This window comes from Perca fluviatilis, chromosome 1, assembly GCF_010015445.1.
Source record: "Perca fluviatilis chromosome 1, GENO_Pfluv_1.0, whole genome shotgun sequence".
Lineage (NCBI taxonomy): Eukaryota > Metazoa > Chordata > Actinopteri > Perciformes > Percidae > Perca > Perca fluviatilis.
The window spans coordinates 31882667-31901712 of NC_053112.1; the positions used below are offsets into that span (position 1 = coordinate 31882667).

The 19046-nt window shown below is 40.8% G+C and overlaps 1 protein-coding gene across 2 annotated transcripts; it reads left to right on the forward strand.

The window, feature by feature from the left end:
- Positions 1-1220: 1220 nt before the first annotated feature.
- smad1 (SMAD family member 1) lies at positions 1221-18766 on the forward strand. 2 transcript variants are annotated; one of them, XM_039780955.1, is made up of 7 exons: positions 1221-1368; positions 10292-10864; positions 13106-13378; positions 13494-13610; positions 16038-16259; positions 16495-16751; positions 18190-18765. In XM_039780955.1, exons 2-7 carry the CDS (start codon positions 10465-10467, stop codon positions 18331-18333), a joined length of 1413 nt encoding a protein of 470 aa, XP_039636889.1. In that variant the 5' UTR covers positions 1221-1368; positions 10292-10464; the 3' UTR covers positions 18334-18765. The 2 variants fall into 2 exon arrangements, with proteins under 2 accessions (XP_039636889.1, XP_039636964.1); XM_039781030.1 differs by lacking the exon at positions 1221-1368 and having other exon boundaries at positions 10392-10864; positions 18190-18766.
- Positions 18767-19046: the final 280 nt, after the last annotated feature.

The following is a 19046-nucleotide window of genomic DNA, read 5'->3' on the forward strand; positions in this document are numbered from 1 at the left end:
ATTTTTTAGATGCTATAGGCTATTTGTCAGGCATTTTAGCTTTCTATTTCTAGGGAAGTATATTTTTAATAATTTTGTGGCAGGGAATTCACCTCTTCAACTCTGTTTTGATCAGATAAAAAAAATATCTGATCAAACGTTATTCTGGATTCTTCTCAGACTCACATTACAGTATTTCTGATGCACATAGACCTATGTATGGATTGATATAGCTCACTTTTGAGGAAATGACACTTCATGTCCTCTGCTGCTGCCCTGCCTGAAGGCTATTTTCATGCATTATCATTCAATATTAATGAGATGGCTTGAAGAACTGTTGGAAATATCACTCTTGACATTGCAAAATTCCCTCTACATACCCACCAGCTGAAGAGCCTGCATCAGGGCTATGCTGGCTGTGTGTGTGCAATGCATTATTGTCTGGAGGTGAGAAGTTGAGAAGATGGCATGTGTAAGCATGCTCCTGTGCTTACCCTGCTCTTGGACACTTTTGTTCTCCTGGCAACATAAATAGTGCTTATCATATCACAATCAAAGCAAGAGGGGAACTGAGAGGCAGGCTTAACACGGTGCAGTTCAGGAGTTCACCAGATAAACCACAGAGTTGCCTGTCTATCACTTAAAACTAGGCTACTGCAAGAGAATACTGGCCAAATTTGGAGAAGAATAGCTGTTTTATTTAATAAAAACAGAGCGAGGAAGAATGAATGAATGCCTCTGCATTGGTCAATCATAGGCTGAAGTTACCTATTTAGAACGAATAGTCTAGTTTTGTCCTATAATTCCCCATTTAGGCTAAGCCACTTTTGTTGTATTTTATGAGCTTTTAGTGGGAGGAGTGAAAATCAGATCAGCAAAAGTCCTCGGATTTCCTCATTGTGCAGTCACTGGTAACACATGTAGAACAGAGCAAAATCAAACAACTATCCCACATTTTGCAGGGGTGTTCTGGGGGCCTCTGAAGTAAGAGACCTGCTTTCTGCTTTCTTTCTCTCTAAAACGCCATGAAATAAGCAACATTTCACCACCAATTGCAACAACAAACTCAGACATCTGAAAAGAAACTCTCCTGTGGTGAGAAACTCTTCGTATTTAACGTGAAACCCGCATTGTTTTACAGTTACATAATCCATTTCCACACAGTGAATGAAGATGTTAGATGTGTGAAAAGTAGGTCTTGTTATTGCCGGGGCTGCATCCCCGCGGCGTGATACTGGCGCTCAGCGGAGGGTGAGACGGCTCCGCGACTCACTGACGCCAGGCCGAGCAGACCCAAGACAGGCAGAGAGAGGAGACACACACACACACACAGAGAGAGAGAGAGAGAGAGAGAGAGAGAGAGAGAGAGAGCAGCAGAGAAAGAAAAAGGTATTGTAAACTTTTTGTTTTCTTTTTCAATATGCTAAATGAAAAGTTTCTTTATCTGTATTTTCACCTGTTGTAGTGTGCATTGCTCTGTTTGTAGGGAAGTAGATCCCAACGGTTATCAACTCAACAGTGTGTCAGTTGGCAGCTTCAAACTTTTTTTTCTTCCTTTTTCTCACAGTTTCAGACTGGAGCTGCACATTTAGCCACATTTTCATGAAGGTGCAAGCTAATTGTTAAGGCTAGCTACGTGTTAAAAACATAAGTGTTTTGATAAATAACTATGGGAATATTGTAACAATGCAGGATATCTTACTGTATACAGTACAGAAAAATAGTAAGTTTTTAAAGAAATACTGTAAAAGTTCTGCTTTTGGACACTAAAAACGCTGTATTTGGGATAAAATCACTCTTAAGCTGGTATCAGTGGAGGCACTAGTAAATGCATAGGCATAGTTCTGTACACAGTGATTATGCAGGAGGTGAAAGATGAAACTGCAGTTATTAAACACATGGTATGGGGCTATTTGGTTCATTAAGCTACAGGATGTGTCATACAAAATAAATTGCATGGCCTATGAAATGTCAGAAAATTGTGAAAAATGCTCATGACAATTTCTAAGGGCCAATGTCCCAAGATGTCTTCATATTGTTAAAACAAAAAGATTTTCAATGATTTACAATGATATGAAACACAGATAGGCAGCAAATCCTTACATTTTTCTGAATATTTAGCATTTTTTCCTTGACAAATTTAATGTCCTGAGTGATAAATAATTAACCTTTTAGCTCTATAATATATATTGGTATGGTTTATGGCTTTTGGGTTATTAAACAGGATGTGATGATCTGTAGTCTTTTTGCATCATGCACTTGTTAACTGATATTATTTTGACGTCACAGAACCAGTGTATAAGGAACTATACATGCAGTATACTCCCCCACTCTGGTTAGAAATCCCAACATGCCATCCCTTTACATCTTGCCATATTTGTTTTTTAAGTTTTCATAATTTCACTGATTTTTGGCTGGTGGAGACTTGCTGAGGCTATATCAACTGGTGCACCAGTGTGCTGCAAAGGACGTGTGTGGTTTTAGTTATGTCAATGTGTTTATGAATTTGTGTCCATAAATGCGTGTGTGTGAGAGAGAGAGAGAGACAGGAGGGACAGTGAGAGAGAGAGAGAGAGAGAGAGATCTATAGCAGCTAAGGCTAGATCTCCTGACATTATTGAAGATGACATATCAGATTACCCAAAGGACAGGAATTTGTCCTTGTCCGTGATTTACTTCCAATTGTTTTATCGTTCCTGCATTCTCAGGGTATGCTGCTTTAAATTTGGTTTGAAATTTAAACAAATGGTGTTTTTATGGGATTGAAATGACTGGGTTAGTTTTACGTCAGGATAAAGCCTCTTTAATAAATGGCAATGCAGATGTGATTGTCAGATGATTTTATCAGCTTCATTTCCTTCTTTGTACTTACAGAACATAACATTATATTTGCCTCTTTATACCTAAGGCAAACATTACAATCTATCTATTTTTCTATCTATCTATCTATATATGATCATAGCAAAGGCAAAAAACTACTCAACAACAAGGTGTAAATATAGGTTAGCAGCATTCCTGTATCCAGAGAGTCAGTCACAACAGTAGTGAACAACGTCAAAACCCTCCCGTGTGTCTGCACGGCCCGGACAACACAGCCTGCCATGTGTCGGGGTGAGGTGTCCACCCTAACACAACACTGAGTGCCAAGCATGGTTGAGATAGCTGGTTGAAACCCCATGTGTTTGCTAGTTATGTCTGCAGTCGTGTGTGGGGCTGGTGTGTCTGGGACAAAAGAATCTGATCCCAAATCAGCCTTATTGAAAGTCAGGACAATACTGTCCCCAATCAGAAGGTTTTTGTTTTGTGTTTGTGTGTGTCATGCTAGAATTCTCTCACTTGTATGCCAGTGTAATCTTTTCTTGATCAGAGCTGTGGCGAAAGTGACCCCAGTGAGTTTAAGGAGCCTCCCAGGTCAAAGCCATGTCTAGTCACTAAGGGCAGCACCTCATGTCTGACTGTGGTTATTTCAAGCTTTGCTCTTCGACTGTTTCATAAGACACGAGTGGCTGTGGTAAATATCTGCATTTGCTGGCTACTAGGGCTGGCTATTGAGTCTCAATACTTTTTTGGAACCAATAGTTGAGCTCAGGATGGGCTGATAAATCAGCCAATATTAGATTATTGCAAATACTGTATATTGCCGTATAGGCTATGTTGGCCAATAATTAGCAAGAAATTGCATTACAGAAATTCTAAAGATAGAAGAAGTTTATCCACCAGAGAGCTATGACAGACTTGTTTTTCAACTGTAAAATGTCCCTCTCTGTATGTACTTTAGTCACAATTCTTTTAAGGAATCCTATTAAAATTAAGCCATTGTATTTAGGCAGTTATTGTGCAGCTGCTTTTATTTAGACACTTTTTAATATTTGAGAAGTTTGACTTCTGTTTATTGAAAAAAAAAAAGGTTTTTGTCTACTGGGACTGCAGCTAACGATTATTTTCATTGTTGATTAATCTGCCGATAGCTTGTTGGGTGAATAATTTATTCTATAAAATATCAAAAAAATAGAGAAACATGCTCACCACAATTTTCCAGAGCCCAAGATGACATCTTCTAATTGATTATTTTGTCTGACTAACAGTCCAAACCCCAAATATATTCAATCTACAAAGATGTAAAACCGTGAAATAAATCATAACTCAAGTGATATTGAACTTTGCGATAGCTGCTATTCTAGAGATGCTTTCATACGTCATTGCTGCATTGCTATGATTTGTATTTATAAAAAAGCATATTGCTTCCTGTAGTGTGACTCTTTACTCAGTAACGACCCTTGAAGGCACTTCACAGAGACCAGATATACGAGTGTTTTCCATCTCTCTCTCTCTCTCTCTCTCTCTCTCTCCAAAACAATCACTCTGTCTTACGTCTCTGGCTTTGGCGTCACTCTCACTTTCGTCCTCTCTTTCTCTTTCTGCATCCCCCTCTCTCGCTCTTTATCTACCACTCTCTCTCTTCCTGCACTCCTCTGTTTATAGCCAGTGACTCCATTGAGTGGGGGCTAATGGAGGCCCGATCCAGGACCCTGCTGATAAATAATGTAGCTTCTTTATAATGCTCCGTCCCTGGGGAGGGTCCAGAGAGCATCATTACTGCCTCCTCATCCTACACAGCCCAGTCCTAAATTGATTAACAGACACTGGAGCGGTGCAAAATGATCCATGGGGCTAGTGTAGTGGCTAACAGCTCGCATCAGGTGGGTCAAAGCCTCCGCCTGTCAGTGTCGCATGATCCCATTCTGTGCTCCCATTAGCCTCAGACTCTGTCCTGTGGGCTAACGGTTGATGGTCATAACAAGCTATTGCTAACACAATAGCGAGAGAGCAGGGCCCGGCCTCAGCTGTAGGGAATGTCAGAGTGTTTTTTATGGCGCTGTTGTGTAAATGATGGTGTGTGTTTCAGCTTTTATAGGGAGGAAAGTAGTGGCCAAGGCCACTGCAGGCATCTGTGTGTCTCTTCATTGACTGTGTGAGACATGGGTGATGAGTAGGGTTGCAAAATTCTGGGAATTTTCAAAGTTGGAAACTTTCCATGGGAATTAACGGGAATTAATGGGAATAAACTGAATATTTTTAATATTGCTTGTTATAATACTGTTAGTCTATAACAGGGAGCTTAAATGTAGTTGGAAAAAAAACATCTTGCAGCATAATCTTGGTTAAAACAACCTGTTTTAATGCAACTTCAGTTGAATGTCCTCCTTATATTTGTCAATGACATGCATGCACGCAGTAATCAGCATAGGCTACTACATACTTGCCAACATTTAGTTTTTAAAATACAGGAGTTTATTTTTATTTGGCGGGTGTAATATATAACCCATTGCTATTAACCTATGTGTGTTAAATGTATAGCCCACTTGTTCTTGATAGGCTGGAAACAATAGACAGCGCTGATGGTTAACTTAGCACGCATATAACCATAACCATAGTAAATCAAAGGCAGCATGCTAGCTACTGTCATATGTTAAGCTAAAGGTCAATGATTTGGGCTACTGCTTAGCCTACTGCAGGGCTATTGAGGTCACACCCACTGCACAGATCATTTCTAGAATCCAACATTCAGCAGCAGATTGAAGCTGATTGAAGACAGTACTGCATTTGAGCCCAAGGACTACATCCCATCCAAATTCCCATAATTTCCATTAACTCCCATAAAAGTTTCCAAATTGGAATGATTACAAAATTCCCCAGCTAAACTTTCCATGGAAAGCAATATTAAAAATATCCAGTTTATTCCCATTAATTCCAGTTAATTCCCATTTATTCCCGTTAATTCCAGTTAATTCCCGTTAATTCCCATGATAGTTTCCAAATTGGAATGTTTCCAAAATTCCCCAGCTAAACTTTCCATGGAAAGTTTCTGGAAATTTCCGGAAAATTTCCGCCCCTTTGCAACCCTAGTGATGAGGCTCAAAGGTTGATGACTACATATAGATATTTGATGCAAGTAATACATGTTGATTGAGCTCACTGAGTCATGTATTTAGGGAAGAGAATTAGTGCTAAAACGATTAGTCAATCAACAGAGAATTAATCCCTTATCAATGATAATCAGTTAATCGCTCAGTCATCTATCTCCCAAGCATTGCTGCTGTTCTCTGTTTTGTATTATTGTTAATCGAATAAATTTGTGTTTTGGCCTGTTTTGGAACATTTTTATCTTTTAAATCAGAAATCAGATAACATAAATCAGGAAGTAACACAATCAGCTGGGGCTCAAACTTTTCTCTGAGTGAAGACTGCTAGAATCAAGATCTTTAGAAGGCGACAAGATAAAGGACTTTTATTTTGCATGTAGATTCGATCCGAGATTCATTTTTGAATGTCGACAGACCAGCTGCAAAACTGTCTGCATGTGAACACCAAGTCTATTTAAAGTGAAGTTTTCAGAGAGTCATTCGGAAAGTTGGTGCACAAAAAGCCTGTTTATGTCATGCGAATATCCTAGTCTATACATAGGTATAGGAACAGAGAGGCACAATGGCGCCTTTATATTTTGACTGCCTCACAGACAACTCTAAACTAGCATTGTCCTAAGAACCAACACAAAGCCATATCAGAACCTTTAAATAAGCATGCGGTCAAGCCAGTAGTCAGATATTTCTAACTGTCAGTGTTGGAAATATCCAAGAGATATGGTCTCCAGCTGCAGCAGAAGGACAGTAGAGGATTGTGAAACCTGCTCCAGATGTTACAGTACAGAACTTTCTGGAATGGTCCATCTGAAATGGATTAAATGTTGTTTTTCTGCAGCTAGCCCTGAACTTGTGCTGATAGCGCTGGCTGTTACTGAGAGGCCATCAGAGCAGCTTTGTGGCTGGAAGTAGATCAAAAAGACTCCCTGTATGTCTGGCCGGTGACCGTGGTACAAAGATGATATTGCAGTTATTGCCTTTTGAACTTTATGTTGTTTTGTTCTTCTCCACACTCGCATTCATGTACGTCTTTTGCTTTGTGTGAAGATGTGTCGTATCAGACACTGACAAGGTCACAATGTAGTGCGATAAATCAGCTTTTGAATATTTTGAAATTATATTATACTAACAATAATAGTTATATGGTAAATGTAGGATGAGCACAAAAATCCCCAAACTTCGATGGTGGAACAAGGGGGCGAGCAGAGGCCATACCCTTGACATTTCTGATTACAGTTGGGTATTGAATACTCCATACCATACTTTCTTGGCACTTAATGAAATGTGTGCGTTGCTGTCACATATCAAAAGCAGGAATTAAATGTTTGGTCAGATTTGTAACCTTGCTTAGAAATGATTCATCGAAAAGTCAATCAAAAGAAAATCAATCTGTTTTCGATAATCGATGAATCGTTCAAGTCCTTTTTCAAGCAAAAGGTAAAACATTGGATGGTTTCAACTCCTCAAATCTTTTGGTTTTTAATCGTTAGCTATTAGATTAGTTGCTAATTTTATTTGCATATTTTTTTGTTCAGACACATTTCTTGTACGGCTGCTTGTGTTTAGACAACATTTAACATTTGTAGACAACATGTTTATAGTCCTCAAAATTAGGTATCAAAAGAAGGTTTAAAAATAATTGGCCTTGGTACCACAGTCAGGCATTGTATTGCTTTTAGTATCAAAATATTACAAAGGATACCCAACCCTAATAACGAAAATAGTTTTAGGTCTTTGAAATGTGAGGCAACATTACAGCAATAAAGCTACTTCAATGCCTAAACAGGCGGGAACAGAAGCCACGCCCATAATATTTCTGATCCATTCTCCTCTACTCTTAACAGTTTCACAGCAAAGGAAAGAAAGAGCGAGAAAGCAAGATGAAAGTCAGGGGTGGCCAGTTTAGGAAACTGTCTTTTTCTCTCCAACCCTGCACCTGCGAAAAAACCTGCAGCTCTCAGCAAGAGGAAGTGATGTCGCTGCTGTGCGGGCGATGACAGAAATGAAGACGTAACTAACACAGTCTGTTTCCTGTCTCTGTGATGGTTAAAAATGGTTCTCTTAGGATGCTAGTAGTTTGTGATCTCATAGTGGGGTCTTGAGGCACAAGGGATATCAGTGTTGAGATATGTTTTCACTTGATCTGTCTCTCTCTCTCACACACACACACACACACACACACACACACACACACACACACACACACACACACACACACACACACACACACACACACAACTCCAGTGTCCCCTCCCTGGTACGTTAGTTGTCCAGCGTCACTTTTGATAAGCCAATGTGATTCGGGTGGCTAAGCTAAGTATAGGTACAGTTTGCTGCTTTCCTGTCAGTGTGGTTAGCAATAGTAAGAGTCCAGGGCCCCCACAACACACTACACAAAAACACACACACACACATGTTGTAAACAGCACCTGTTCTCATCAAACTACCCTGCCCGTTTGTCAGTATGATGTAGCCTACACATGCAGTAGCTGACAAAGATAGAAATGGCTATTTATCCCATAATCTGAAAGGCCAAGAATAACTACAGAGCGGCCTTAATGATGTATTTGTTCCTGCTCGTAGGAAATCCAATATACTGCAGGCTTTACTGTAGCGAGTGATGCATCCTCACCCGTGAGTCAGTGCGGATAAAAGGTGGTGGCTTTCTGACAAGCTGTTATTTGATTGTAGGATTGCATCTGAACATTTGTGCAAAGCCAAACCTCAACCCTAACTATGTTTTTATCTTCCCTAATTGCATTCAGAAAAAAAAAAACTTAACAAGAAGGTGGAACCGGGAGAGCTCAATGTGCTCTTGTTTTCTGTTTTAAAAGCTAGAATGAGTGTACGTCCTGGCTACTGAATTGGTCCTGTGGGACCCCAGTGAATGGGTACATTTATCCTGGGGTCCACATGCACTTCCTTTTTATTGTCCTGCACATTGCCAGATTCCTGCCCAAAACCAGTGTTTGTTGGTTGGTGGTGTTAAAGCTTTATAGAACATTTGCCTCAGCAGGCTGCTCATTGAAAGTCTCCATCTGAAAGACCTTTTCAAATTTCACATATCGGCAGAGTAGTCAGGCAAACACTTGTTTTACCCTAGCTGCTACCAAGTTGTGTTTGTGATAGCATCACAGAGGATTTCAAAATCTTTGAATTATAGTCGTGTCAAGTAAATCTATGGGTTCGCCAATTCATAACTCTAAATTTGGTGTTGTTTGGTGCAGTGTTGAAACTAGGGCTGCTCCCTCTTAGTCGATTAGTCGACTAATCGGTCGTTTTGGTCTTAGTCAACTTTCTTTAGTCAATAAGTCATGTTTAATGCTTTTTTCATGCTGAATGACTAATTTCCAAGAAACGTACGAGCACACCTCTGGTAAACACAATAATTAAAGTGGTGCTTTTGCATGAGTCTTTGCGGAGAAACTCAGATTTACAGATCTGTTGATTAAATCAACTAATCGATTAGTCGATACAATTGAATGAGTGTTAGTCGACTAAGAATTTCTTCAGTCGAGCACAGCCCTAGTTGAAACAATTAATCAATTCAATAATTTGTCTGTCTCTGTCTGTTTTACAGTATATCATTGTAAATCTGGCCCTAGGAAAGTGTGAGGGGCATTTTCTATAAATTTACAGACTTTATTATTATTTTAATTAATTTATTTGAGAATTGGTTCATTGATAATGAACATGATCATAACTTGCAGCTAAAGCTGTCAATTAATCAATCAATGAATGTTTTGTACTGATGTTCAGACAAAAGAAAAACTTAAACTTTAAGAAATTTAATTTGGGCTCTTGGAAAACTTTCACTATTTACTGACGATTTATAGGCCAAACAATTTGAGCTGCCATATAGCTACTGTGTGAAATAGATGTTAAAGAAATGGACAGGGTGGCAGATTTAACCTGTGAAAGAGTATACATGTCTGCAAACTTGAAATCAGGTGTTAAACCTGCAGGCCAAATTCCTACAGGTTGTGTAGGCTACATACTGCATTTTAAGTCCATTACTGTAAATGACATTAGTGAGTGGTGGTAATGCGACAAGCCATACGGACAGGAAGCTATCCAGAGAATGCCTGGTTGGAGCTGATGTTCAGAGGAGGGTGTCGGTTGTGACTCCTCTGCCAGTTTCCCAGAAGCTATGACAGACATGGCCATAACAGCTTTAATGGTGACATCATCGCCTTATCAAGGGTTCTGGCAATCTTCTGGTGGGACGCCAGTGCTGCTAGTGAGGCAAAAGGGGAGACGTTAATGTGTACCATAGTTGCTACAATTTTGGTAGAGAAAAGACACAGCAAGCAGGACTGGTCTGCAGAAGTGTGTTTGAAATCTCTTCATTTTTACTGATAGATGCTAACCTACCTCTCCTTTTCTTCTAGTAAGTGGCTGTCGAGAGGACCTAATCTTACATCTTGGAAGCTGAGGATTATCTGAAACTCCAAAAGGACAAACACACGTTTTACCCTGTCTCTTCTAAGGCTGGCCTGTCCGCCACCGCTGCTCACACTTCTTTTGGACAGAAAGGAGAGGGGAGGAGGGCGGCTTGTCCAACATGAACGTCACCTCGCTCTTCTCCTTCACCAGCCCGGCGGTCAAACGGCTGCTGGGTTGGAAGCAGGGAGACGAGGAAGAGAAATGGGCAGAAAAGGCCGTGGATGCTCTGGTTAAGAAACTGAAAAAGAAGAAGGGAGCCATGGAGGAGCTGGAGAGGGCCCTCAGCTGCCCAGGTCAGCCCAGTAACTGTGTGACAATCCCCCGCTCCCTGGATGGACGGCTGCAGGTGTCCCATAGGAAAGGTCTTCCCCATGTCATTTATTGTCGGGTGTGGCGCTGGCCCGACCTGCAGTCCCACCACGAGCTGAAGGCCCTGGAGTGCTGCGAGTACCCCTTTGGCTCCAAACAGAAGGATGTGTGTATCAACCCCTACCATTACAAACGAGTGGACAGTCCAGGTGAGTGATATGATCCTAAAATAATTAGGGATGCACCGATCCTATCAGGGCCAGTACTGACCTTGTTAAGTGAATTATGTGACGGAACCACATTGTCAGTGTTTTTATAAAACCACAATCAGTTACATTCATTTAGTCACAACATTCCTTGTGTTACCTTACATAAGAATGATTCCTATGAGTTTCACACAAATCTGGGAGAAAGAAAGCAATGGCAGATACTCTGAGTTGAGGTAAAGCTGGACTGGTGCATTCTTAGAAATTACATCACAGATGCTGACACGGTATAATTTTTCCACTGCATCTCCTATCTGTTTTCTGAAAGTATTTTTATCTGTTCAAAATGACAAGAAAAACCATCACTCACCTTTTATTTAAAAGACTGATATGCAAAATATTAGGAGAGGACATTAAATCCAGGATCACGAGATTTTGCTTAAACCCAAGTTCACACTTCATTCAAGGCAGCAAATTAAAGTCATCCAATTACAATCATATAAAAACTGAATCTAATAGATCAAAGTATAATGAAATAGACAACACTAACTCCAATCATATAAAATATAAAAAAAATAAGAAGACCATATAAGTACAAATCTAATTCAAATAAAATCAGGATGAGCTCTCCGATAAATCTATGTTTAACTTACAATATTAGAAGAGATTTAAAAAAGATTCCAGAGCCTTGGGGCCTTCACTGCAAACGTAGTGCAGAAACAAAACAAATCAAACACTTCTTGGCCTCTTACTAAACAGAAAATAAGGGTCAGCTGACAAGATAGAAACAGCTGTGTGCAGGGTGCTAAGTGTGTAAAGGGCCAAGATGTGTGTGTGTGTGTGTGTGTGTGTGTGTGTGTGTGTGTGTGTGTGTGTGTGTGTGTGTGTGTGTGTGTGTGTGTGTGTGTGTGTGTGTGTGTGTGTGCGTGTGCCTTTGTGTGTGTGAGTGTGTTAGTTCATGTGTGTGTGTGTGGAGCAGGACATTCCATCTGGGGGAGAATGAGGGCTTTGTTTTGGGCATGCTCTGTGCTGCTGGCTTTTTTTAAACATGCGTGCACATGTAGACACACACAATCACACAGGCGTGTTACAAAAACACATACACACACACACACACACACACACACACACACACACACACACACAATTTCTCTGAGGATAGCTGGAACAGGAAGCCAGTCACCCACACACAATGGGAGGAAAGAGTTGTTGCCTGCCTTGCACACTTTTTGTTTTAGCAGCGGGTGGAAGACGGAGGGCTAAGGTGATTAAACCCCACAGCACCTGTCTGTCCACACCGACCCCTTCCCTTCTCCACTAACACTGCCACACTGCCCGCCTACACAAACATCCTGTCAATCTCCCTTCACTATTCAACCAAACACCTGCTCCACATAATCTTTGAAATAAACTGCTACATTGATGCATTGGGCTACCTGCAGGAACACTGACAGCAGCGCGGGCCCTGTCGAAAATCTCAGCACCAGCTTTATTTATCTGCGCAGGTATTTATAGACACAAGTGGAGCATATCTCTGTGGTTTCTATGTACTGCACCTGAATTGCCCTCACATCAGCCAGGATATTTACCCCAAGTGATGAATTCCTCAAGAATGGCTTGCCTCAAAATGTCTTTTCAGAGCAGAAGCCTGAGAGTCTGGGCCAAATACTGCTGGCTAAGACTAACATGCTGGAAACTGACATTTGAAAAATGCAGGGACATCTGCACTCAGAATGTAGAAACATTGTGAGTGCCAGAAAGATTTTTTATTTTTTTATTATGGAATCAAATCACTGTTTGTATGGATAGGTCAATTATCACAGTAGCCAAGTCACATACATCACAAAACAATAAGATGAAGAGACCTAAGGAGGCAGGTAAGGAACAAAATAGAATAAATTATGCAAAATAAAATACTGCAATACATACAACATTGACCTACAATAGCTCATACACCCAGAGATGTTAAAGGGAGAGCTACCATGGTATTTAACAGTATGGTGGACAAATTTAGATCGTGTCATGCTTTATGGCATTGTATCACAGAACAGAAAGAAAAAAAGTGTGCTACACATTTTTTTTTTAAGTCAACTGAAAAAAAGAGCTTTAAAGCTTTCTATCAAATCAGTGGTTGGTTTGACTTGAACATTTTAATGGAGTTAAAGGATCTAAACTGCAAAAACACATAATGATTGGTTGCAGTACTTCTGATGCATCAAAGCACAATTTTTATGTCTTTCTCAGTGCTGCCCCCTGTGTTGGTACCGAGGAACAGCGAGTTCAACGCCAAGCATACAATGTTGCCTCGCTTCCGCAACCCTCTACAACAGAATGAGCCGCACATGCCGCAGAATGCCACCTTCCCAGAATCATTTGCTCAGGCCAACACATTGCAACCCAATTTCCCCAATTCGCCGGGAAACAGCTACCCAAACTCGCCAGGAAGCGGCAGCAGCAGCGCCACGTTCCCTCATTCACCATCCAGCTCTGACCCCGGCAGTCCATTCCAGATGCCAGGTGAGATCCAACAGTGAACCTTTCTCCATTTTTCTTCATTTTTCTCTGTACTGAATAACAACAACAACAACAACTCACTTCTCTGCTCTTTGTTTTTGCCTCCTTCCTGATGCAGAGACTCCCCCTCCTGTCTACATGCCCCCAGAGGAGCAGATGACTCAGGATTGCCCCCAGCCAATGGACACCAACCTCCTGGCTCCACCTTTGCCTCTAGAGAGTAACAACCGGCCAGGTAACCATGGCAGTCACGATCTCACATACATACTCCCGTCCTTGTGTTCACAGTGATATCATCCACATAATAATGTTTGCACCTGCTCACCTTGATCTGCAGGTGCAAAGATTTCTGGGAAGTTGGTTGTTTTTAAAGCTTTTTTTCTTTTGTGGTCAAAATACAAATACAAAATAGAAAGAAAAAGCCCACTGAGTTGGTATGCCATATCCTGACAGATTAAACCTGAACAGTGTGTGGAAAGGATCTGTTAGTTTACAGTGAGGCTCAGTTTGTTGTTGCGAGCCCCTGGGAAGCTCAAAGCCTCAGCAAATTAAGCCAGGCCTCAGAGCAGTTTTATGAGGTCTATAAAAGCTGGGGCTTATGTCATCTCTGCTGGTGGTAATGACTTGAAACTCGTTAACGATAAGATTCACTAATTACCTCCAACTTTCAGATCTGTAATGTGGTGTATAATTGCTGCTATCTCGGCTTTGTGGTTTGGGCTTTATTGTGCTAGAGACACATCTGAACCCTGCATTCATGAATACACATTAGTAGGGGTGGGGGGGGAAATCGATACAGCATAGTATCGCAATATTTTCCGTGGCAATACTGTATCGATACACAGACGCTAAGTATCGATCTTTTATTATACATGTGTTGGTCAGTTTGTCTGCTTGACAATCCCATTTTGCAGCAATAAAATTAAAGTGAGATGAACAAACAGAGAAATGTATCTTTTTAGATAAAACAGATGTTGACAAAGTTTTCTTTTGGGGACATAATTTGAAATTGGGAAAAATTTGAAGTTGGAAAAAAGGTAATAAATTGCAATATATCGCAGAATATTGTAATATCTTTAAAATCGCAATAATATTGTATCGTGACATAAGTATCGTGATGATATCGTATCGTGAGGCCTCTGGTGATTCCCACCCCTACACATTAGACGATACAGAACAATGTACAGAGCCATCTGATTTAAAGGTAATTGTCATATTTTCTATTAGTAATGATAAGAAGTATACTTGCTAAGTTAATGGGTGGGATCTGAGAACGCAGAAACATTACTAAAAGTCCAAACAAACCCCCAGGTTAGAAAAACAGGTGAATTGTAAAATCATTATCTTCCATCACAGCTACAGACTGACTTACTGGAACAACTGTTACCTATTGTACACATTTTAACTAAGGTTTAACACCAAGTACAGTAGGGATTGTTACCAACATATCAGGTGGTTTAGATTAGTGGCTCCCAACCTTTTTTTGCTTGTGACATCTTTATACAAAGCAATGTCTGTGAGTTGCAAGCAGTGCAATCAAAGAGTGATTTTCCCTTCTCAGGATGATTTTAGAGGCATTAAGAGATAAAATATTCAGTATTTCAAAAGAATATCTTTATAATCTATTAATTAATGTTGTGACTGCAAGCTACTGGCTAACCTGTTGCCTTATTTACAACCTGTCTGACTGACTTACTTGTTCCTGTTTCTTTCCCCATCAAACTTGGTTGTAACAATGTAGCCACGCTCTCAAATCTCAGGATTTGCCTGCCTGGTGAGCATGATGTTATCACAACCGATACGGAACTAGACCCAAGTTTTAATAAACCAAACCTTTTCTTGAATGGTTAAATTTTAAATTTTTACATTAACAAATCATGCAGGTGTTTGCAATTAAAATATTCTCGCCTCACATTGGAATAACCGCTGGACTTTGGTCTGAACTTCAGTTTTACACACCTGACCAACAAAATATTTGTACTGTTTTATGATCATGCATCCAAGGCCCAAAACTTCTGCCCACACATGGTGACAGCAATAGCGAGAAAAGCTGTTGAATGAGCTGAAATGTTTGCTGTTAGCCCTGGGTGTGAGTTTAGGGAGTTTTTTTAGTTCTTTTCCACAAGCTGCATCCTGTACAGGGGAGCTGGCTTCTATTGTAAAACAGCTCTGGGAAGGGGACAGACAAAACACACCTGCTAGCCAGTGCCATGCTACAGAGGAAGTTTGGGAGAAGTATGTGCTTAGATAAACATGATTTATTCGCCTCTAAGAGTGGGTGAGGCCAGCTGGCACTGGCTCAGAGAGAATGGCCAGGCACCTTCTATTGACTGTTTTTCTGCTCAATAAAGGCTGGCACACAGACCTCAGACAGTAGGCATACTTTAGGATGCATCTGCATTGATTTTGATCAGCATAAATGTACACAAATGTAGCCAGTGGGTCCTATATATTTATTCAAATCACTGTTATGGGCTATGGGGAACAATTTGGAAGAAATAATTGTTGCGGATGAGTAAGATTTACAGCTGAACTTCTGTAGCATCAGTGGCTCCTTGCAGCTTGTCTGCACAGAAGTCTGCTCAGAGGAGTCTTAAATGTGCATTAAATGTGTCTGCGTGTACAGTGTACTCCTGTGACTGTTAATGTGTTTCCTGCGTAGATGTGCAGCCCGTGGCCTATGAGGAACCCAAGCACTGGTGCTCTATTGTTTACTATGAGCTCAACAATCGGGTTGGAGAGGCGTTCCAAGCGTCCTCCACCAGCGTGCTCGTTGATGGCTTCACAGATCCCTCCAACAACCGCAACCGATTTTGCCTCGGCCTGCTCTCCAACGTCAACCGCAACTCCACCATTGAAAACACCAGGCGGCACATCGGCAAAGGTGCAGTATGGAAAGCCTGTCAATTAATGCAATGCACCGACTGTCAGCAGACGAGACTAAATCAATTAATGTTGTCAATAAGAACAATAACAACAAATTGAGAAAACATTTTAGTGTATTGATTTTAAGATGATCACACTGATGTTTTGGGGCCGTTGTATTTGCTGATGAAAGTGACACAACAGCTCTGCTTCTCCAGGTGACCAACACTTTATTCTCTCCTGCTTCCTCTCAGGTGTCCATCTGTATTATGTTGGTGGGGAGGTGTATGCAGAATGTCTGAGTGATAGCAGTATCTTCGTCCAGAGTCGTAACTGTAACTTCCACCACGGCTTCCATCCAACAACTGTCTGTAAGATTCCCAGCGGCTGCAGCCTGAAAATCTTCAACAACCAGGAGTTTGCTGAGCTGCTGGCCCAGTCCGTCAACCACGGCTTCGAGGCCGTTTATGAGCTCACCAAGATGTGTACCATCCGCATGAGCTTCGTTAAAGTACGCTGATCAGATTGAGTAATGTTACATTTTGGGATTGTCTTCCTATATTTAGTTTGAACTGACTTGATCAAGTTTTACAGTTGAGTCACTGTTAATACTTTGTATCAATGTGCCCATTGTTTTTATTTTTTTATTTTTAAGACATCTCAGTGTTCATACATTTTGTTCATAAATAAGTTTATTTAAAGGTGGGGTCTGCGATTCTGGAGATTTGAACTCAACTTCCAAACAAATACATCCCTCCTTTCAGAACTTTAGCACAGAACAGATTTACCGTCCCTCTCACTCCCACTGCCTTTCTCTTTATGGATCCATGGCCTTTCCCCTGTCCTGTGCAAGAGCACATACAGAAAAGTGTTGTGTGGTTTGGTCCGAGTCACTTTGTTTGTTTCGCATTTCAGAGCCAGGACTGTGTATTAACACTGCATTTCTTTTAAAGCTCACTCACAGAATGGACAGTAGCAGACCGTGAGGAGATATTCACTGAATTTAACAAAAGGTGTACTGGGTTAGAATCTCAGACTCTACCTTTAAGTGAACATTGGATTTAAAAAAACACAAACTATCTGCTCCAAAATGAACGTTACAGGCAACAGAAGCATCAGTGCACATGACGCTAGTTAACATTACACTAGTAAACACGGTTAAATGCAAAACGGTTTTATTACATTAGAAAGGAGTCCAACACTGGGACATATAACAGTCTGCAGCTAAAAACACAAAGTAGACTAGCTGCACTTTGAGCCACCATGGCCACTGCCAGAGTCGGAGTTGTAGGGTGCGTTCAATTGCACCTTGTAAGCTCATGGCGCATTCAAGTGTACCTCGAGAAAGTAAAGTACCCTTCTGCCATCTAGTGGTTCTTCTTATTGTTGTTTAACAGCAATTGATTGGTGAAATAAGTTATTGTTATTTTAAATACATTATTTTAAGTTGACGGTATGGCCTTAACAATAAACAAGCCGTTCCTTAATGTTGCCAACTGTCGTTTTGACCTTCTTCTTTTTTTGAGTATCGGTCCACGCGCTTTTTAGGCACCGGCACTGTTTTAAAAGTATGGTTTTAGAACCGGTATCAGAGAACCCCAAACAATACCCAACCCTAGCACAGTAATAAGTAGTTAATTTGTGGTTTCTCCTCACTTTCTCTATTTTATATTACTTGATGCACCTTTTTAATGAAAAATCTATATAAACACAAATGAACCCATCAGATATTCTAATAACCTTTTTCTGAATTGGGTATCCATTTAAATGTTAACAGGGGACATTTTGATACAAAGTACAATCTTAACATGGACTCAAGCAGAACTCAACACCAACACTGGACAGTCAAAATAGAATTTGAATGAGTCTTAAAAGTTAGGAACATGTACAACAAGAACTAATACAACTTGTGGCAAAAATTCTAAATTATGTGTTTTCATGTGTTGCAGGGCTGGGGAGCAGAGTACCACCGCCAGGATGTGACCAGCACACCCTGCTGGATTGAGATTCACCTGCATGGTCCCCTGCAGTGGTTGGATAAGGTGCTAACCCAGATGGGCTCCCCCCACAACCCTATATCCTCTGTCTCATAGGTTTCACTGTCCTCAGCCCCATAGCTGTCCATACCCCAGCATTTTGGTCTAAGTAGCAGGAATAGGGTCACAGATTGGCTTGTGGCTCAGCCAGTCTGCCTTTTCAGATAACTGAGGTTTTGACTGAAACACAAGCTGAGGCCTGTACTACGAAGCAAGTTCAACATGCCCTGGATTTATATCAGTTACCCGGCTTCACCAAACCTAACAACCTTGGTCCCGCATAAGCTGTGTCACGACGGTGGTTAACAACTTGTTTAATCAACCCAGGGTTTCCCAATCCAGCGACGCGCGCGTTCACGTAAAAGATGTGGTGTTTACACAGCACGACCAATCGCAAACATCTACCAGAGCCGCATATTTTACATAAGAAGAGCAAACTATAATTCTACATAATTATGAAGAACACAGACACGGTTTTACAGGCAAAACGCAATACAGGAAGGAAAGCTGGCAAAAAAACACTTATCAATATCACTTCTCCATCAGTCAGGCACAAGATCTGACCATAATTACACTTGTGCTTTCCATAAACTGTCGTTGCTTTAGCCTATTATTCCAGTTGTAACCCTGGCAGTGGTAAGCGATCGTGAGAGCAAATAAAAAATATAAAAACATAATTCAAACTGATGTGCGCATTGGCAACACACGGCTGAAGAAGCCGACAAATAGCCTATAGGCCTACGTAATTCCCTCTACTGAAAATCTACATC